The sequence below is a fragment of the Acartia tonsa genome, chromosome 14 (genome assembly GCF_053477335.1).
Source record: "Acartia tonsa isolate MP-2025a chromosome 14, ASM5347733v1, whole genome shotgun sequence".
In the NCBI taxonomy this organism is placed as follows: domain Eukaryota; kingdom Metazoa; phylum Arthropoda; class Copepoda; order Calanoida; family Acartiidae; genus Acartia; species Acartia tonsa.
In genome coordinates this window covers 19,102,763-19,126,123 of record NC_137273.1, presented here as the reverse complement: position 1 = coordinate 19,126,123, position 23,361 = coordinate 19,102,763, and the positions used below count along the sequence as shown (strand labels likewise).

Here is a 23,361-nt window from a genome sequence, read left to right as displayed (position 1 = left end):
CATTTAATTTCTCATTGTTTTATTATCCTATTTTATAGTAGTTAGGTTTTATTCTGTATAGTTAGGGTATTGACGATTAATACAACTTAAATTAAATGGTGAGGAACCTTCCCCCCTTCTTTGTATTAGAACAAGGCAATCAAAGTGGTAGTTTCACAAAATGCATTTGAACTTAATTTAGTGAACCGCATATTTTTTGCTAGTTAATGGGTTAAACTATATTTTATACGGCATATATTTGAAAGAATTTCAATTTTCTACCACGTAGTTTTGAAAATATCAAGACTTGAAAATCGTCTTTTTGTGATATATGCAATTTAAAAAGACGATTTTCAAGTCTTGATAATTTAAAAACTGCGTTGTAGAAAATTGAAATTCTTTCAATTATATGCCATATTAAGTTTAACCAATTAACCAGTAAAAAATATGCGGTGCACTAAATTAAGTTCAAATGCATTTTGTGAAACTACCCCTTTGCTTTGTTATTTTTCTTCCTTTTTAGTCTTAAAATTTGTCCGTCTATTATTTATTTGTTTATTTCATTGTTTTTTGGCAGTTTGTAAGAATGGATATAGAAAATACGTGGATATTGTGACAGGATAATTTTGTCGTCAATTTAGGTTGCTATTATTGTCTTCAGATATTGGTCAATGGGTTCCTCCATGGTCAGGGGAGGGGATAAAGTCATAAGAGTGGGGGGTATCCTTTTATTAGCCTACTGAAGAAACATTTTATCAGGGTATGCGAGAATCTCTCACAATATCCACGTATTCTATATCCATTTATGTAGGTTTATTGGTCTAATTTATCAATTACATTATCCTATATTTCCGAATATAAAATATAATTAAGTTAATAAGCAATTATTAGTTATTGACTGCATCGTATTATAGACATCTCTCCACGGATGTTGAAATGAAGAATCATAAGATTAAAAACAGATTTGTTAGCTTCAAGGGTCCGAAGGTCATGGGCTAACAAATTTGGTATTAATTTTATGATTTTTTTAAATATTCGTGGAATGTTGTCTTTAATACGATGCGATATATAATATTACTTTACTTTTCTATTTCTCTATATGTTAATTTTTATTTGTATTATATAAATAACGACCAGTTAATTAGTTTTATGTTACAATACACATAATTTTTCTTTTCATACAAATCATTAGTAAGTGTAATAATTATGTAGTTTTCTTTGGTGCAATATGAAACAAGGACAATTTTTCCTTCAAGTAGCGCAGCATTAGATATATATCAAATGACAAGAAACTGTGATACAGCAAAAATAGAGAAAATCTTGCGATTATTTTATTCAAATGTTAGATCAAACATGATTTAATCGAGTCTAATGTCTTTTTTTCCAACGTAGCAAAAAAAGCAAAGAACATGTTTGTAGTTGCCATTAACCTTACAGCTTGTTTAGGTATGCCCTTTTAAAAATTTAAGTATCTTGGCTATTTTTCTTCGGATTTCTAATTTTATTAGTGTCAGATAACCCTTGGACGTTTTATGAGGTTTGTTTGTCTGTATACGAAAGTACAGCAATGTTTTATTATTTTGATAGCTTTATTAAATATTTTTAAAGGCTGGTAATACACCCCTTTCCCTTACCCCAATTCACGGTGTCTAAAAAAAGTTGAATAAAATATAATGACTGTGCAGGGTTAACCTTGTTAAATGAACCACTATGCAATAACCACACTGGTTCAAGACTCTCAATCCACTCAGAACATTTGGAACATCCTATCAGAGGTCGGACACCCTGTTTCTAATAAATATATAGAAGTATTGATATACATAGATGTTTTAAAAACCAAATCTTTTCTGTATTTAAGTTTTGTCCAAAACTAATACGTCTAGAAGTTAATTTAGGCATGTCAAAACGATCCTATTTGGCATGATGATTCCCGTAACAGATAGGTACAATTTATAGATACTCTATGTTAATTACTGTTAAGCACCTTCCAGCACTGATTATATTATGTAGGTGAATATACTAGGGTTATGTTTAATGTCGTTATATCAATTGAATAAAACAAGTTTCACTATAATTTTCTATGAATAAAACATTGAAATGTTAAGCATTTTTTTATGAAATTTCATCAAATGTTTTGTTGAGTTTAACGGTTCAAATAAAATAACATGCCAAAACATAATCAAATGCTGTAAATTACGAAAGTACACTAATAAAACTGTTAACAATATTACAAGTTACGATCCCTTTATCTAAATTAACACTTTTCATTAAGAAGGTTTACATTTGTGTCACAGCAGTTTGAACTCAACAAAACATTCGATGATGTATAGTAAAAAAAATCCTAACATTTTGAAGCTTTTTCCATACAACACCATGCATGGTAAAGCTTAATTTTTAAAATTGGTATGACAATATTAATCATAACCCTATTATATTCATTAAAAAAAAACATTGAGAATCACTGCTGGAAGGTGCTTAGAATCACTTGCTCTCGTTCGTGGATAGTCCCCTTTGTTAATATTCGGTTTTCTGATGGTTTTAAATGTAGAGCTTCGCTTTAATGGACATTGACATCCTTGTTTTTTTTTCAAATATTACATACGGGATTTTAATTTTGTTTTGATTTAGAAGTTTTAGCATGTAAACCTTCTGTATTTAATAATTTTGTAGTGTGGACCCTTTCAAGTTTTTAAATAAAAACCTATGTAAATATTTGTGTTTTAATTGCTATATTTATTTACCTATTCATGTTGCATTTGGATGTATTTTTCTTGTATTTATTTATTTTTGTGTATACTCACACACACACATACAGACATTGTATTTGTAATCACCTTGCATTCTATGTCTCATAGTTGGGGTTTGTACAGACTTATTTTAAGAGTATAAAGTAAATAGTTTTAGACTAAATATAATGGCCTTTTTTGGTCTTACTTTTTCACATACTCTTGGTATTTTCTCCTTTTTTTTCTTGAAATTATTTTACATCCTTATATATATAGTATCTAGTAAGGTTTTTTTGTCTGAAGTTTAAGATCTCAATAACCACTGAACTCATGGGGTTCTTTATATTGGGTAGCTTTACATAGGTTCCAGGATGGTTCAAGGCTAGTTAATTTTCAGATTGAAGTCTTTAAATGGTTTTAAGTTTTTAAGCCGCTAATGTTAGATAAAAATTAAAATAAATGAATCCCGAATTTACTAATGTTGATACAAGCAATGACACATTACCTAAATCTCTATTAAATCAAGTCTTACATAATCCTAACCAGCTGATGATAGGAAATGTAAATATATAAGATTGGAAAATACTACATAAAGCTCTGTATTATGACAATCTAAAGTAAAACAAGTATAGTAGTATTTTAATTTGAATAATTAGCAAGACGAAAGATTTGATTTTTATAAATCTCAAAAAATATGAGACCTTAGATAATCAAAAGAACCCAAGCATGAAAATAATTCAGGGATAATTATTTTTCTAATTATGATTATGACATTAATTACATTGATTTATTAAGTATTTACTAGAAGCAGTATATACCTACATTTTAAAAATTTAAACTTAATTTTCATTGCCTTGTAATTAATGGGCATATCAATACTTCGTAAAATTCTGTCAGTCAAAAAGAAATCTGATGACAAAACACATTATCAACTATTTCATTAAGTTTTCAAGTTGCTACACTTTGTGGTTGGAAATTACAGACCTTCTGTTTTTCAAATATGTTTGAAAAGATAAGGATTAGCTAGTTAGTGATATGAACTTGAATAGTTCAGATAACTTTAATTAAAAGTTTTAAATGGATAAGAAATATTTTAACATTGCACCCAGGAATATTATTGACTTTAAAAACCTTATATAAAAGGAACAGGATATCTATCTGTCTGTTTTCCTTCAAAAATCATGATAACCGCTGAACTGATTTAGTTCTCCTTTACAGTTTAGTTTCTTATTGGTCCTGGGAAGGGTTATAAATATTTTGGGTGAGGGCATCATCACTCTCCCAAGAGTAATCGCCCTTAGAAAAAAATTATCCTCTAATGAAAGATTTTTTCATTTCTTTTCAATAAAAATTGAAAGTGGGATTAGTTCCACTCCCTCCCTCCCCCCCCCCTCCTCTCCTCAAGTGCACCCAGAGGCCTCTAGAGGGCGTAGCTGATAGTATATACATATATATATATATATATGTGTGTGATTGATGCCGTTGGAAATGGTTAATAACAAAGTACAATCAGATCTTTACAGCACATATATAGGCACTTTAATCCTATCTAAACCTACAGTTTACCTTGGTTATTAAAAATTTATGGGGGAGGGATATTATATAGCACTTGTGGCAAGATCAGAAACCTAAAAATCCATTGGGAAAAATGTTTGTAAGTAGACACCTAAATAAGAAATAATGATGTAGAGAGAATAATATGTGTGCAAGATTGGTGGGTTAAAACTTTGCTCTCTTTCTTAGCTCTCAATCATTGGAGTTTTGTTAGTTTTGAATAGATAAGCATACTGATAGGATAGTGTATGAAAAATATGTGAATAAACCAGTGCAAAAATGGTTCTAATTTATTAACACAAATTTAAAATGTACCTTAAGTATTTTTAACTTGAAATTAAACTTTGTACATTCATGTCCATATACAGTAATACAAATAAAAGTTCCTTATCTAAAAAAAAATATAATATAAACAAACATTGATTATTTTAATTTGTGACAAACTTGGATATTTCAATAAAGTCAACAAATAATATTCATAGGCCATGGAAGCCTTTTGACCCAGAAAAACCTTCAAATCATGAAGTATTGGTGGTGAGAAGATTTTCAAATGCCAAAGATATACAGAAAAATATTGAAGACTCTTCAGAAATTGTTTCCAATGTAGAAAGAGATATCCTACCTCCTGGTACCTCTGTTGATGAAAATGGCAATAATATTGTAGACGATGATGCTAATGAGCAGAGTGTTACTCCTACTAACAACATGGAAAGTATAATAGAAAGAGTTACCAGGGAAAGCTTTCAGCTTACAATGCTAAACAATGAAGACCAAGCAGATGGTAATTATATTTCATCAGAAGTTAGTACAGTGGAATATGATAACCATAGTTTAATTACTAATGGATTGGAGGCTGACGTAATTCTTTCACCAGCAGATCTTGTTCAACAAGCTAAACTTGTTGATGATAAAGAGTTTTCCAGCATTTGCCCTTTGTGTAAGCATAATGAAGAGATGACTGGATGCTCCCATATGTACCAAGAGTTAGAGCATCATGTTGTTGAAGTGGATAGAGAAACAAATGAATGTATGACACCAATAGTCAATGGAATTGATATACTAGAAAATGGAGTTAAACTTAAAATTGAGATAATTTCTGAGGAAAATAATGAAAACATCATTGAAAGAGAAAAGATAGAAATCAAAAGTCCAAATAAAGAAGCTATAGGAAACGTAACAGAAGTTACTGATGAATCAGACGTAATAACAGATACTGACAATACTACTGAAGAAGCTAAATCAGAAGATGTTAATCAAGATGAAAATGAAAAAGATGAGGAAAAAGAAAACTCTGATAAAGTAACAAAAGGTGTTAAATCCCAAGAAACATTTAATGATGAAAAAGCTAATGACAAAGATGAAGTAATGTCTAATTTAGTAAAAGCTCAAGATGTAAATACAGATGTAAATACAGAAAGCTATGAGAAAGATCAAGATAAAATACTGGATGGAATATCAACAGAAAAATTCATTAACAAAGAAATTATCAAAGAAGAAGAACCAATACCTGAAATTGTAATCAATGAAGTAAAAGTTGAAAAAGATATCAAGGAAAACATTAGTAATGAACTGCAGTATGCAAATAAGACTGATTTTGTCCAAGAAGGTTCCAAATCTGGAGGAGCAACTGTTAGCTTTGTAGATCAATCTCTAGCAACTCCAAACCCCACACCAAGAACAAGAAGGAGATTGTTTGGTAGCATGAGATCTAAATCAAAGAAGAGGAATAAGAACAAGATTAGTATTAGCAACTTTTCAGCTGATATTGAGAGGGCTTTGCAAGGTATCTAATTCACTCATCAAGACAGTATCTTTCAATTAAGTATTTTATAATGTCTTTCATTTGATCTAAAGAATATTATAAACATAAAGCAAATGTCTAGTGACAAGTGTTATCTTGTTAGTTTAATTAGCTCTAAGAAATTTCCAAAATGTCTAATGATTAAATAATTATCTCTATCCAAAAAAAACTAAAGAGATAAAGAGTTATCAATTATTAACTTTTTAGCCAAAAAATTGTCAAATTGCCAAAACAACAATATGTGTTGCATGAAAATAAGTATCAAAATTATAAGCTAAAAATTTAGTGTTTTGATTGAAATACTTTTTTTTTAAGTTTGGTTGCCTGCAAACATTTTTCCAAAAAAAATATTGAACATAATTTTATTCTCAAAAGAAATAAATTAGGGTGAATTTAGGCCTGAAACAGTTTATGGTCTTTCCTGTGTCTTTCAGATATAAAAAGATCACTATTCTTTGTCTTTTAGAAGTAGACTGAATTTGTCAGCTGCTCTGGTAGAAAATAATGGAATAGAAAAATTATAAGAGAAAATTATTATTAATTGTGTTAGAATAGAATCAACTTGATAATAACAAAAGTATACATCTATAAAAAGAAGAAAAAATACTTTACATTATATATGATATTATTATGTCAAGATTACATAACAATATTTTCCTGAGTATTTATTAGAAATGATGTTTCTTTCTGCAAAATAATAATAGCACTATTCATATTTTCCTCTTCATTTTTCTATTCAAGAAATAAAAAATCATACTTTTGTTACAAAAATTCACAAAATATTGGACAAAAAAATAATGTACACTCTAATTATGGGAAAAATTATCCCTTTTGTAGATTATAGTTATTGGTGAAAAAGTTTGGATACCTTAAATTTTACCAACAAATAAAAACTTAATGAAGATAACCTAAATTTTTTAAGCCTACAAACAAAATGTTGTAAAGCTTTGGTTACTATTTAAATTTACAGTAAAAATTTCCAATAAGTTCGAGAATAATTGTAAAAGAAGAATTGTGACTAACAATACAAAGCTATAAATATTATATGATTGAGAAAAAATACTAATCATATATTTTTGTGAGAATTTTAAAGAACTTAGTTGGTCTTTTGTAGAATCGGAAGTTTCCTAAAAGGTGTTAGTTGAGCACTAATTAATCATCTCTTATCTTAACAAAAAATGAAAATAAATTCATAAAAATTAAATCTCCATACCTTCTGCTTTTTATCACATTGTAAAAAAAGTATAGATTTTTTTTAAAATTAAAGGATCAAAATTTAGAAATTCACAAACATTTTATGATAGAAACATGATTAATGTGTAATACATATTTTATTTGCATGTTAGTTTTGAGGTTGATTCTTAAAAAAATAGGGTCGCTGCATCACTGTCTCACCAAAATTGTTTTGTGAAAAATCCTCCAAAATAGCATAAAAATCTACAAAAATTAAATAAAATCATAGAAGAGTTACTAACATAAGATTTTATTTAAGGGGGTGGGGGGTTCCATCTCGTAATCAATGTATAAATGGCACTTAGAATTCGAGTTTACATCTGAAATTTCGCATGAGTAATCCTTGGTAGGTCTATTTTTTTTAGATTTATTGTACCAGCAACTACCGGCTAGAACCGCTTGAAAACGTTTTGGAGCGTAAAAAGAGTAATATGTGGAGTTAGGTTTCGTGATGAATTTCCCTTGAAAAAAGCCAAAAAATGGCTAAATGGCTGAGCCGTCAGCCGTTAGCCGCTACTTCTACAACTTTTTGTTCGATTTAGGGAAAATAGACCTACCAAGGATTACTCATGCAAAATTTCATATCAAAATTCGAATTCTAAGTGCCATTTATACATTGATTACGAGATGGTTGCATTAACCCCCCCCCCCCTTTATTTTTAATAATCCACCTTTGGTTAGATCCATTTCATATACAAACACAGCTAGATGAACTCTAAATTGAAACAATTTGGAATAAAATGAAAATGTGAGGAAAATTTAATTTTGCCAGAAATGTTTACTCTAAAAATTTAAATAATTTATTCATTTTCCATTTATGACAGAAAAATATTAGGTTTCTGAAACATAAAGGTATAAAAATAATCCAATTCATGCTCAAGCAAAGACAATATAAAAAATATTCAAGTTTAAATCTACTCACCTCTCTAGAGCAATACAGCTCGAGACCTAGCCCTTGTGGAGAATTTTGGTCTACAAGGAAATTAAAAAAGAACAAACCATCTTAAGTACTTGAAATCTTGTAGATAGGCCTGATAATATTTAGAGTTTTTGCTTAAGCATGTATTGGATTATTTTTTATTTAAAGTATAGTTATCTTTCTTTTAAATTATACTTTTTAAATTCTTAATTTGTTACTTTAAAGCTTGGCTTTTAATATCATAGTTAATATTGTATATATTTTTGTTGGCATTTTAATTTCAATGCTTTGTTTTTGATTTATTTGATATGGTATGAGTGTGATTTTGAAACAGATAGAAAAATAATAATCAATGTTTTCCAGGATGGCTCCGAAACCGATTAATATCCGCTGGATTCGAACTTGTTCTCATTTAAACTGAAAATTATATATAGCATCGTATTACAGAAAATTTTTTACGTATATTTAAAGTAAAAATAATAAAACTAATATATGTTTTGTTAGCCCTGGCCTTTGGACGTTCGGAGCTAACAAAACTGGTTTTAATCTCATAACTTTTCTTTTAATACACACGGAAAGCTGTCTATAATAGGATGCGACAAAAAACTATTCCAAACAAAAGCTAATTGCTGTATTTTTTTTATTTAGAATCGTACACAAGATCTCAGTCAGTGAAGGATAAGCTAGATGTGCTGAAGAATGGAACACAATTGTATAAAATCCGGGACAAAGGAACAAGAGGCATCAAATTCTACAAAAGGTATAATTATTAGTTGTTGGATCATTCTGGTGGGTTTGATTTTAAAGCTACAAACTAGCCTTTATATTAAAGCTTAAGACTTAATATTTTTAGGACTTGATTGCTTCCAGTTCTTTAGAATTAATCATTTATTCTTTTACAAAAAAAACTTACCTAAATTGACAAGGTAAAATGTTGAAAAAATTAATAAACTTAGGAAAACGCCAAATTATCCATGATAAAACCTTAATATTAGCAAAATGGTATACCCTCCACGCTGCTTTCATGAGTTGAGCATCGCAATTTTACTTCGTGTCGATTCCCATTTATATCTACTCAACAAACTTTGTCCATTAGTCTACCTGGCTGTTCTTGATATTTAAATATATGGTTTTTATGCATTTATTTACTACTTTACTCATAACTAGCGGCTACGCCCCTAGAGGCCTCTAGGGGCACTTGAGGAGGGGGGAGACGAATTTGATAACCCAATTTCTTATTTTAGATTTTAAAAGAAAAATTTTAAAAATATTTTGGGGGGTTGAAATCTTTTTTTTGGGTGGGGGGAGGTGCCCCCCCCATCATTTTTAATTTTAGTTAAAAAACGAAAAAAAACATTTTTTGGGGGGGAGGTATTTTTCATTTTTGGGGGGTTGGGGGTGTCCCACCCCCGAAGAAAATAGTTATAAACCTTCCCGGGACTTATGAGAAGCTACCCTGTTAAGGAGAACCCGATCGGTTCAGCGGTTAGCGAGATCCTTCGGTACAGACACACAGACAAACATCCTGTTACTTTTGTATAAGGATTGTTATTTAAAAAATATTGTATTTAGGAAATTCTGGGTTGACTTAGAGACTTTAACACTGCGTTACTCACCACACAAAGAAGGAGGTACACTTTCCCTGTGTACTTCGTCTCAAGGTACCTTATTACAGGAGGTTAGGTAAACCCAGGGATTTTTTAGGATAAGACAATGGTAATAGATTGACATACATCCCCAATGGTGATATACAAGATTACCCTTCGGTAGATTAATATTATTATTATAAATTTTGGATACTACCATGTTGGAAGTAACCAATCATAATTTTAAAAAAGTACTCAAAGTTTTTTATGCAACGAATATAATATCGTGGTTTTAAAACTTTGGGTACCAGTGTAATTTACAGTCAAATGTCCCTTCCCTCCCTGGTAAACCTTTCTTCTGTGAATACTAGAATTTCTAGGAGTTCATAGCAGAAACAGATTTTCGTATTTGTGTTATGTAATGAGTTAATTAATCTACAACCCTTTTTGCTCTAATTTACAAGCTTTTGAAGGCTCAAAGTTACACTTTATTATATAGCACCGACTACGCCCTTACAAGCCTCGAGGGGCACATGAGTGGGATGATGGGATGTCGACCCCCCACTTTCAAGTTAAGTTTCAAGGAGAAATTTTTATAAATTCTTTAGGGGTGGTGGGGTGGTCGTACCCTCCCTCAAAATAGTTATAACCTTTCCATGTCCTATGAGAACCTACGATGTAAAGTTTAAAGTACGATGTTAGTTTTATTATATTATACTCTATTGTTCTATCCTCCCTACTATGGCAAACTCAATAACATCAGGAAATTGATGATTTATATCAGTTCTATGTACAGCTGCTAATTTTCAACATATTCGCAGCTTCGCCCCCAGCATCTACAAATAATTTTTAACGAAAAATTCTCATAGATTTACACTTAACACTTTATTATATGTTAGTACACATACCTATCTATCCTATTATAGAAAGTAGTAAGAGTTTTTGTCTGATTCTTAAGATTTCAATAACAATTGAACCGATTGGGTTTTCTATTTTGAGTTAGCTATACAAAGGTGCTGTGATGGTTTTAGGCCATCTATTTTATTATTTTGGATTTAAATCCTGGGATTTGGTTTTAGGCTATTTTTATAGCACCCTTGCTCTTTAGAATACGAATGCGCTATTTCAAAAAAAGGAACAAAAGGAATTTAAGTTTTTAAAAGTAAAATATTCCCCCTCCCTTTCAAAAACTTTTTAAAATATCTTGCAAATAAATCCACCCACGTTTTCAACTTATGCCTGAATTTTATTTTATTATCCATTTTTGTTTTTTGTAGTTGCTTATGACGATTTCGCTGGTGAGTGTAGAAAAAATATATATTGCTGTGTTGTTTTAAAAATTAAACAAATTAAAGTTGTCTAAAGCTTCAAAATGCTTTATTTGGTGTGATCTTTTTATTTTGTTCTTAATTTCGCTTTTATCTTATCTAGTTCAACATAATTATTTTTTTTTGGGGTGAACCAATGCACTTTAAATTAAGCGATGATTTTATTTTTTGCACTAAAAGTACCTACCTACCTATATCACGTATTTTCAGCACAATTTAAATAGAATAACCCAAACAAAAAATCATTTAAAAATTCATAAAGCCTTTAAAGGGAGTGTGAAGCTAAAACTTTCTGTTAATATACGGAAAGAAGGGTGTTTTTAAAACAACATTAACTAAAAAAAATATCTGAAAGTTCCCTGTGAAAAAAAATATTGACTTTTTAAACCCGAAAAAACCTTGTTGGGGAAGGGAAGAAAAATTTTTTAAGCTGCTTTGACTACATTTTTACTGTTTAAATCTATTTCCAATGACAATTTGGTTATAAAATATAGCTTAAAAGTTTTCCTAACAGTGTCTAATTAGTTATGTTATATCGAATTTTTATTTTACTGTTTTGTTACTGTGTAATTGTCGATAAATGAAGCATTTTAAAATGGAAATTATCTGTATAATGTCTAGATTAGGCTAGTACTTCCATCCAAATCCTTATACCAATTTATAGAATATATAGAATTAGACAAATTTCTCCTGAGTATTTTTTCCGTTTTCATTTTAGTTAATTATCATAGTATAAAAGAATAAAAGTTTGTTTTTCATAGTCTTATAATGCTGTAATTATATTTATTGCAAAATAGTTTGATAAAAATGAATAATTACATATGTTTTTTACAAATACTCATTTGGGTATGGGTTAAAAATTACGACTAATATTTTGTCCATCTCTACCTCTACAGAAAAATTTGTAGCAGCTGACTTTTGTTATTGTTTTGTAGCAGATTTGAAAGTTCAATTTTTTTTAATATTTCCGAGTTTGTTTCATATTTGATTTGATTTTTTAGATTAAAATGAGCTTTTAAAACATATTAACATTTTTTAGTTTTTTATAATATGAAAGACAAAATTAGTGAATGCAGAATAGTTAAAAACTATAAGTCATACAAACCAAAATTGGAAACGTAGTAGGGCTTCCCTTAAATATTTTTGAAGAATCAGGATTTTTATATTTCATATATATTATATATGTTTAAGTACAATAAACGAAGTGTAGCCTTTCTAATATAATCATTCCTAGAAAATAGTTAATTAAGTCCTATTAAATTGTGATGATTTTTTATGTTTTTTGATGAGATTATGTTATACTCTTATACCATATTAATTCAATTGCCTTAATATTCTATATTTTTTGGATTAACAAAGAGTATAGTTAGACGACAATACCTTTATAACATTTGTCATGTATCATATAATATTAAAAATCCTAGAATATGTTTGATTTTACATTTTAAAATTTCAGAAATTAAGAATGTGATTAACATCAAAGTTGAACCACATCCGTATTACTTAAATTTGTGAAAGGTAAATATTTGATACAGATTAAGATGAAAGCCAAAGCACGTCCCCGATTGGCTTTTAATAAATATGGATTTATTTTTTATTGATCCAAATTGTTTGAACATGAATGTATAGGATATTTATTTACTTTATTATTTACTAGCGGCTACGCCCCTAGAGGCCTTTTTTTTTGGGGGGGGTAGGGGGTATTTTTTTCTACGGGCGATTTCTCTTGGGAGTGTGGTGGTAGCCTCCCCCAAAATAATTATAAACCTTCCCGGGACCTATGGGAAGCTGCCCTGTGAAGGAGAACCAGATCGGTTCAGTGGTTAGCGAGATCCTTAGGTACAGAGAAACAAAGACCCTGTTACTTTATTATAAGGATTTACGTCAATCATGTTTAAAATGAATTAACAACACCTTCTAATCAGTGGCGTGCACAGGGTTTTGTCAAGCGCAATAAAAAATTTGACTCCTCCTTATACAAAAATCGATGGGGCTGTATAACAGACAACAAAAGGGTGTATTTTTTATGTCAGCGGGTTGCCTACACCCCCCTATATGTCCATCCACCCACTCAAAAATCAAAGTGTCGATCCCTGAATTGAATAATAGATGTGCGAATTGCGCAATTTTTTTTACATCCCTCAAAATTAAAATCAGCCCAAGCTTGACATATACGCTGTCTTAAAACTATCTAATTAAAACTATTTTTTTCTTTAGATAATGGCAACGACGGTGATATCAGACAAACTGAAGATAATCATTCAAAATCACTTTGTTGAAAGCTCAATATTTTGGGTTTTGAAATAGCAGAGCTTTGTTTTTAAAAATTAAATCATGATACTGGATAATTCAATGCTTAAATACATGTATAACTTTTGTGATTTTTTGTCATATTTTTTAATTCAATGATATTACACCTACACATTGCAGTAAACAAAACATTTAATATTGTTTTAATTGCTATTAATTTTTTATTTTATAACAGATTTGAGATTTAATTTGAATGTCCAGAAACTATAAAAGAGGGGAGGCGGAAGTGACATTTTTAAACCTAAACTAAAAGTCAAGGAACGCAACTAAATAAAAAGTTACAGCTCTGAGATTTGACATGGCAGTTGCGGAATTGTGAGGAAATGACAGAAGAACCGCCGCTCCCGCCAAAAAACGCTGTTTTCCGCCGAATTTTTATCGCCCTTTCTCGCCAAATGCTAATATAAGGAACGTCAGGATAGTGGAGGGCTGCTAATGCAATAGTTGAGAATTGTGGTTTTACTGGAAGTATGAAGTATAAATAGATTTACACTTGACACTTGCAATCTTGATATTGACATGTTTGAAATATTCCAAGTGTCAAGTGAACATATAAGGGAAATTTATATGGAAAAAAATATCTTAGATGATTAAAAATTGTCTAATTTAGCGAGAAAAGGCAAATATAAATTTCGGCGGAAAACGGCGGTTTTCGGCGGGAGCGGTGGTTCAACCGCCGTTGCTTCATATTTCCATATTGTACCTCTACAAAACAACTGCCATGTCAAATCTCAGAGCTGTAACTCTTTATTTAATTGAATTTCTTTGACTTTTATATTTGGTTTAAAAAAATTGTCACATCCAACCTCTCCCTTATTTCCAGTTTGGCTTCATATCTTAAACATTTTTATTTTTATATTTGCAGAATGCTATCTATAATATGATGCGATAAATAACTATTCTCATCTGAATATTGAATTGCAATTGTTAAATGCACTTCATGGAAACATTTTTTTATAATTTTTACCTATGGATTTTATCTTTCTTTTAATTTCACCTGAAAATGACATGGAATGACTCCTTTAAATATTGTATAACACAACTTTGATCATTGTTTGTATTTATTTGTAAAGATTGAAGTTACTGTTATATGTTTTTTATGTTTTGATAAATAAAATACTTATTTTAGAAAGAATTTCTTGATTCATACATTCTATGAGCCAACCAAGTTTTATTTGTTGAATTTTAACCTATCCACCTTCAAATGTATTAGAAGTTAAATAAAACAATGATGACACCATCCATAAGTAGCAAAGAACGAAAATCATGAAATGGATTAACATGTTTATAAGCACGACTGACAGACAAGGGGCAAATAATGTATAGACTAGACAGGCATTTGCCAATGGAATTTTCACTGAAAATTATAGCTCTCTATCTTCATTAGCAGCTGAGAAAGTCACATTTCCGTCCGTCCGTACGTCAGTAACGGATAGCTTTTTTCGTTAATTCAGGCATGTTAGAATTGTCCTATCGATTTCCAATTTTGCATGGTGATTCCTTTAGTAGTTAGGTACGATTTAGAAAGCGTAGCAACTCTATAATCATTACCAAAATTTCCGTACGTCCATTTTAAACATGTTGATTTTTTTACTTTTTCAACGACAAATTTTTATGTGATCTAATCATCTGTTTGATCAGATTTTTGGCATATTGATTCCTGGGACAATAAAGTATAATGTAATAAGCGAAGCAACTCTATAATCAAGTCCTTAAAATGTAAGTATGATAATGTCCATAAACATTATCCTGTATCAAGCAGTTTTTCAACAAATTTACTTACAATTTTGCTTTTACTCTTATACATTTATATTCTGATTATTCAGTTCTGACATTATACAAGTGTTAATGTCCGTTTGTCCTACTGTTTCAGTGCTTCGCTTTTATGGATGTTGTCATCCTTGTTAAAATTCAAATTGCGCGGCTTGTGTTAATAGTAGAAAAAAGTTACGCATACTGTTAAAACCAATATGAAGTTTATATTTTGGAAATATAAAAACGATTCCTCTGCTTCGTATAGTGAGGGAACTAAGTGTTAAAATGTCCCAACTGACTCGAAACTTGACTTGCCAGTAAAATTTAGGACATCTTATCATCTAGTTCCTAGATTATTTCATTGTAGCACAAGAACCATCCTTATATTACCATGAAAATAGTTCGGATCTACTGCAGTTCACGGTAAAATATTGCTGGTAACGAATATTGCTAAAAATTTATGAATTTTTAAGGCTGCTAGCTGCCAAACGGCTGAATGTACAGATCATACCCGCACACCATTTTAAGCGGCATAAGGAGGCCGACAAATAATCTCTAATAGCCAAGATCCAATGATGCACAGGGAAAGCTTCACTGAAGAAAAACCGCGTAAAATAGGTCTTTTTCGCGCATTTCTCTGCACTGCAAGATATTTATGCATTATTGATTTATGGCTATTCCAGATTATTTGTAGGCCTTTTAATGCCGCTTAAAACTATGTGCGGGCATGATCTGTACGTTCAGCCGTTTGGCAGCTAGCAGCCTTTAAAATTCATATTTTTTTAGCAATATTCGTTACCAGCAATATTTTACCGTGAACTGCAGTATATCCAATAGTTCATAGCGGTTCTAACGGTATGCATAACATTTTTCTTCTTTTAACACAAGCCGCGCAATTTGAATTTTAACAAGGATGACAGCATCCTTAAAAGCGAAGCACTGAAACGGTAGGACAAACGAAATTTTAAATTAAAAATGTACGTAGCTCTTTTTGCACACCCTATTCTCTAATATACTCGCAAGTCAAGTTTTACGTCAGTTGGGACATTTTAACGCGTAGCTCCTTACCAATGCCGAGCACAGGAATTGTTTTTATATTTCCAAAAAAAAAACTTTATAGCAGTTCTTACGTATGCTCACCTGTTTTCTAACATTAACACAAGCCGTGCAATTTGAATTTTAAAATGTACGAATTTGTTTTGCTCACCCTTTCAATGTATTAAATACGAAACAAAATTGTAAGTAAACTTGTACTGCTAAAAGGAGGATAAGGACATACTTACATTTTTAGACATAATTATAGAGTTACGATGTACTTTGTTGTGCGAATCAGATTCCAAAACTCAGACCAATCGGTTTATTGTAACACATAGAAATATTTGTTAAAAAAGTTAAAAATAAATATGTTTAAAATAAACATATTGACATTCTAGTAACGATTTTAGAGTTGCTACACTTTCTAAATCGTACCTAACCACTACAGGAACCACCATGTAAAGTTTTAAATCGATAGGACAAATCTAACATGTATAAATTAACAAAAAAGAGCTAACTGTTATGGACGGACTGACTGACCCTAATCATAGAAAAGCTTCACTTTTAAAAAGGATAAATGTTGGTAACAATTACATAATTGCTTTCCATCACAACCGCATCTATTGCCGAAATCAGCCAATTTCCGCCGAAATTTAATTTTGCCTTTCCTCAGCCAAATTAAATAATTTGAGTCATTTGAGAAAATCAAAATTTTCAAATCTAGCTGTTAAGCCTCTTGGACCTATGAGAAGCTACCCTGCAAAGGAGAACCCGATCGGTTGAGAGAGATCCATCAGTACAGACATCCTGTTACTTTATCATACGGACTAGCGGCTGCGTCCCTGGTGTCTAGGGATATGAAAGTGCAGTAAAATAGCTTAAAACCTTACAACGACATTTTTTATTAATAAAAAAGCATTAAACTACCCTTGGACATATAAGAAGCTTCACTCTAAAATTGGTTCAGCGACTAGAGAAATCCTTCACTACAGACAAAAAAAAACTTTCTTCTTTATATAGGATTGAATAAGGATTGAAAAAAAGAAATATTTATAAGAGGATTTTCTTATATTTACACTCGTCACTTCAGATTTTTTTGATATGTTGAAAATCTTTGATAGGAAAAAACTAAGATTGTCTCCGATTATTATGTGATTTAGCAAGTAAAGAAAAAAAATTTCGGCGGAAAACGGCAGTTTTTGCCAATAGCTGTAGTTCCACATTATATTCACAGTTCCACATTATACATTTTAATATCTACCACGCCAAGCCAAAGTTCAGTGCTGTAACTCTGTCTTTAGTGAACTTCCTTTAACTTTTGGTTTGGTTTCTTTATGTCACCCTCGCCATCCACCTTTGTAGAGTATAGATGGTAAATAGTTATATCGACCTTTAATGTCAGCAATTTTTTTTAATCTGACCTCTGTCTTAGGTTCATGTTTTCTGGCACAATACAGACTACCTGACGGACCAATTGCGTTGTATAGTAATAGCTGATATTATAATCTTCACAAAAAATAATCAGCCGTCTATCTATAAAGCAGCTGAGAAAATTATATTTTCCTTGCGGCAATTGAGTTTAATCTCCAATTTTAGTTTTCAAATTAGCATAGCAGACAGACGAAAATTTCTAATCATAAAGTAGCCTCGCTATTAAAAGCTAAACATTGTAAATATCATAAAAACAAGTAATCTGTTAAAAATATTTTATACTTAAAATTCAAATGAATTCACAGAATTTACAGTTGTTTTTATTAAATCAAAATTTTTAAAAATACAATACAAAAAGTACAAAATAAACAATGTTCATTGATTTCATTTATTATGAAGGTTTTGGTTTTGGAAGTTCTCGAATCTCAACATAAAGTAACACCTGAAAAATGAAAAAAAAATATAAAGAATATTTCTATATCTGTGTTAACATAAAGATCTCGCTTATCAATAAATCTATAAAAAAAAATAGGTCAAGGAAAGGTCTTAAGTAATTTGAAGTATGGTATCTCCTTCTTTCCGATAAAAATCGCCCATGAAAGTAGGGGTCAAATTTAACATATATGACAGAATCCTGTTATTTTAGTTACTCTACAATTCAAAAGTCCGTCTGTCTGTAAGATCAATGTTTTGTTGAGATTATTGGTTGTGATATGGGGGTGGGGGGTTAATTATCTAATGCTTTTATCAACAACAAAAATTAAAACCCAATCAGACACATATACATCACACTACTTTGCAAAACAAGTATCTAATTACTGCATAGAACGACTGTAAATTATTTCCTAAAGCCAAACTCTATCCCTCTCACTTAATTCTTAAGAAAAAATATATATTTCTAGTTTCTGTGCTATATCCCTATGGAATACTATCTTGAGGCTATTTGAACTTTTACTTTACTTGAAACTAGAGGCTGCGCCCCTATTATCCAGGGGTTCTATATTCGAAGGGATATAGAAGGGCAGAGAAATAGCCCAAACCATGCCAAGACTTATTTATAAAAAATAGCCTGAAACCATCTAAGGACCTATATGAAACTTCACTTTAGATAATTTCAAATTCTTTCTGTGCAACTACAGTCTGTTTATTAATATCTATTTGTGTATGTGTGTGTCTGTCTGCGTTTTTTCAAGGATATTGCTATCCGCTGAACCTAAATGGTTCTTCTGTACAATGTAGCTTCTCATAGGTTTTATGAAAGTTTATAACTATTTTGGGGTAACGTATTAAGAGAAATAATAACTCCCCCCCCCCCCCCCCCCCAACATTTTTTTACTTTCAATTTTGTAAAACTAAAATTGTAAATGTAAAGAAGTTGTATCCCCTCCCTCTCCGAATTAATTGCCCATCTAAGAGTATAGCCGATAGTTTGATTCAAAGATTGATTTTCATAAAAAAAGGCTGAATGTCCGAGTCCGTGTACAGCTTTTGATAAGTTATTTTACAGTAGGTTACGTTAACTGAATGTTAATGATTACCCCGCAAGGTTAGGAAATAGGCCTGCAGGACTAGAGCCCCCCTCAGGGCTAGAAATAGGAAAAAAGGTACTGTGATAATACAACGAAACCCGCTAATTCGTTTATTTTCTAATTCCAATTCCAAAGTTTATAACTTTATATAGGTAACATATAAAAGTACCTGTAAGAGTTACAACGCTGCCAGGAATAAAGTTTCTGGGGAAACAAGCATCTTGGAGTCACAGTTCTAAATAATTAGACACTTTAATTGGCGGTTTAAGTATAAATTTCAATACAGACCCCCCACTTTCCCTAGAGTGTTTTTGATTTAATCCATTTGTCATTTACAGGAAATAAAATACAACTTATTTTCTTCTTTGGCTAGGGGCACTTTGTATAAGGAAAATTATTTAGGATTTTTCAACAAATTATGCCTCAAAATATATAGAAATGTATCGCCCTCTTAGATCAGCTCAAAGAGGACAATCCACGAACATGAGCAAGTAATTTTAAGCACCTTCCAACATTGATCCATAGTATTTTTTTGAGTGAATATACTAGGTTTATATTAAATATTTGGTTTATCGACTAAAAAGTTATGCTTCACCATGGTTTTATATGAAAAAAACTTTAAAATGTAAAGCATTTTTAGATACAATATCATCAACTACTTTGTTGAGTTCAAAGGACAAAATAAAATAAAAGCATCAAATGCTTGAAGCCTCTACTGAGGCCCAATTCAAAGATAAATGGAGAACCATTGGGCGTGGCCTATGCTCTGGAAAGAAGAGATAAATGGCGATGATGATGATCAAATGCTGTAAATTGCAAAAGGTACATTAATTAAACTGTTTAAAATATTACAAACTACCAACCCTTTTTCTAAACATATTTTTTTAATCAAAATGATATACTTTTGTGTCAGAGCTTTTAAACAACAGTTTGATCAAAACATTTGATGAATTTGCACCAAACTATGCTTAACATTTCAGTTTTTTTCATACAAAACCATGCTAAAACCTAATTTTTTAGTCAATAAACTAAATAATTAACATGAACCTAGTATATTCACTAAAAAAATGCTAAGGATCAATGCTGGAAGATGCTTAGAATCACTTGCTCTTGTTCGTGGATAGTCCTCTTTAATAAAAGAACTAACCAAAAAAAGAACCCCCAATTAAAAAGATTTTTTACTAACTTACTTAGACGGACGAAAGGACGGACATACGAATGACAGAATGCGGACACAGTAATGTCCTGAATTGATTGGGCTCCGTTATTCAATTTTAAAACTGAAAGTTGAACAATTGAGCTAGCCCTACTGTAGCCAAAGTTTCTTGTTTATTTTAGATCTTTTAAATCGGGATCAAAGACTTGGCTGCCAGCAATTTGCCAAAGGATATTAAAACAATCGTGTATTCAAAGGGTTGGTATACATTCAACCTTTTTTTCAACAAAAAATAAACAATTCAAATTCAATATGTTTTTAATCCTAATTGGGGGGGGCAGAGAGAGAGAGAGAGAGAGAGAGAGAGAGAAAGAGAGAACGAAAATGACCAAATCTCTAGTAGCTTAAATACGGGTTAGAAAAGGATGGTATCACCCCCCCCCCCCCCCTCCATCTATTAACAAGGATAACAACATCCATAATAGCGAAGCTCTGAAATGGAAGGACAAACGAACATAACACTTGCAGAGTCTCAGAACTGAATATTAATGCATATGTCTTTACAAAATTGTTAGTAAATTTGTTGCAAAATTTGACATGTTACTGTTTAAGGTCATACTGACGTTTAATAAGCTTGTTTTGAATGGATATATGGACTTTCTGGTAACGATTATAGAGTTGCTTCGCTTTCTAAGTCGTACCTAACTGTTATAGGAATCACCATACAAAGTTTGGAATCGATAGGACAATTCTAACCTGTTTAAATTAACGAAAAGAGGTAACTGTTACGGACGGACGGACGTACGGACCGACTCTTATTATAGAAAAGCTTCGCTTTCAATAACTCGTCTTAAGTAAAACTAAAGTTTTCATAACACTACCTAGATAATGCTTTTAAGAATTAAAAACAAGATTACTGTCTTTACTTTGTGTAAAAACATAAATCTAAATACCATACAAAATCTAACACAAAATAAACAAGAAACTACAGATTATTATATAAAATAGTATTTTTTTGTCTTAAGATTACGGTAGCTACTGAACCGATTGAGTTCTTCAGTTTATGAAAGCTTCTATAGCCGGTAGTTTAATTTAGATTAAAAGATGAAGATTTCTAATCTGGTATATGCTAATTTTATATCATTCTTAATTTGTGGAACAAATGAAATGAAATTAATAACTTACCTAAAGCTTAACTAGCAAGTGTGACGCTGAAAATATCTGAGTTATTTCTGACTTCATTTTATCTGAAAATTAAATACTCAGTTAGGTTTTCTGTGATGAATTTTTATGTAAAGAATTTCTGACAGAAAAACACTGAAGGAAAATCATCTTCCCACAAATATTGGGAACTTTTGTGTATAACTCAAAACTGGTTATTATTATATAAAAATAGTTATAAACCTTCCCGGGACTTATGAGAAGCTACCCTGTTAAGGAGAACCCGATCGGTTCAGCGGTTAGCGAGATCCTTCGGTACAAACACACAGACAAACACACAAACAGAAGACATCCTGTTAATTTAGTATAAGGATTTATTGCAATAACTAATAATTCTCAGGGATCTAAAGGGATAAGACAATCGCCGATAAATTGATGTACATCTCCAGTGATTCTGGATTAAGTGATTGAAACGTTTGAACACTCAAATTAACCCATTATCTGCTCTGGTAGCATATCAATGAAAAAAAAAGTATAAAACTGCGTTCAAATAAAATTCATCTGGTCAAAAACGGGTTAAAACAAAAACTTCATATGATAAATATTAAATTTAATTGCCTAAAAAAAGTAATTCAGAGTCATCAATATAAAACTCCTTCCTACCTAATGTGCCCATCAAAACCTCGGGAATGGCAAAAACTGGCGCCATTACAAAGTGCAATAAAATCCCCAAAAGTTGTTAATCCAAATAATAAGAAAAACGTTGAAATAAATAATTGGGGATTAGTGAAATAAACAGTCCATTGTCCCCTTCTTTCCTGATTATTTATTTCTTCACTGCATACCGATTACCGACAGTTACAAAAACTCAACTTACTTTCACTTTCTATTTTATATTAAAAATTAGAATGCTAAGAAAGCTACGGCTACTTGCGGCGTTGCGTAAAAACGAATTAAGAACAGAGAGAGTTGACAATTTTTTTTCTATGGTTTTAATTTTCAACTATTTTTGAGGAAAAGAATATTTTAAAAATTGTATAATATTTTATTACTTTATACTTCCAATTGTTATTTTTACTTGTCACCAAATTAATGGTAAACGTTAAATAAACTTTCATATTCAAGCGTGTTGTTTAGGTATTTTTTATAAAATATTTATGTATTATACAAGTCAGCTGTCCAGCTGATGTACCAAAATAAGGAAGGGGAAGCTATCAAAAAAGGGAAGAGTGTAAGCGCTAGCCTTAATGTATTCCGAACCTAAGAAAAAATTACTGTTTCAAACACAGTAGATTCATGGGGTCAATTATGTTATGTAATTTTAATGGCGCATTGGACTTTTCCAAAAAAAAATTGATTTCTTTTATCAATTTCTCTGTGCCTGGTTCATATTTTAATTAATAATTTGCAGCTACAGATAGCTTAACGGTTAGGAAAAATCAGGAACTATGTGAAAAAGTTTAATTTTAGCTATAATGAGAGAAAAAGGCAATTTAATGCACATTTTATATAATACGGAAAATTTCTTCCTTTCCCTGTACCTTATAAAAATCGGCGGAAAAAGCCATTTTATAAGCAAACAAAAGCGCGTTTTGCTCTATCTGTGAGATATTATGAATGAGATAATGTTAAGATTTGATATTAAGATGAGAAAAATTCTCGTTCACAGTCCCTTTAAGAATTTAGTATTATCGTTTGTTAAAAAAAAGATTATGCACGTTGGACTAAATTAAAGTGTTTGACGATTATCATATATAACAAAAATACGTAAATTTAAAGATTAATAGGTGTATCAGACGTTCATAAACTTACATCAAAAATGTCAAATTTTTTAGATAAAATTACCTGCTAAAATTGC

The 23,361-nt window shown here is 30.8% G+C and overlaps 1 protein-coding gene and 1 long non-coding RNA gene across 6 annotated transcripts in view; one reads left to right on the top strand and one right to left on the bottom strand.

The window, feature by feature from the left end:
- LOC145305770 (1-phosphatidylinositol 4,5-bisphosphate phosphodiesterase delta-4-like) overlaps positions 1–23,361 on the top strand; it is a 46,362-nt gene that overhangs the window by 1,447 nt on the left and 21,554 nt on the right. For 3 of the 5 annotated variants that reach the window (XR_013874707.1, XM_080147564.1, XM_080147563.1), the window contains exons 1-3: positions 4,477–6,042; positions 8,861–8,972; positions 9,785–9,873. Coding sequence is in view for 4 of the 5 variants with exons in the window: in XM_080147564.1 (XP_080003690.1) it covers positions 4,965–6,042; positions 8,861–8,972; positions 9,785–9,873 (1,279 nt within the window). In the remaining variant the exon portion in view is untranslated. Of the gene's footprint in view, positions 1–1,664; positions 1,755–4,476; positions 6,043–8,860; positions 8,973–9,784; positions 9,874–23,361 lie in introns of those variants that run through there. The other 2 variants (XM_080147565.1, XM_080147566.1) reach the window with 2 other exon arrangements.
- On the bottom strand, positions 17,962–21,664 carry LOC145305771 (uncharacterized). The gene is made up of 3 exons (XR_013874708.1): positions 21,528–21,664; positions 19,356–19,421; positions 17,962–18,099 (listed from the first exon to the last, which is right to left on the bottom strand). It is a non-coding gene; the product is annotated as an uncharacterized LOC145305771 (long non-coding RNA).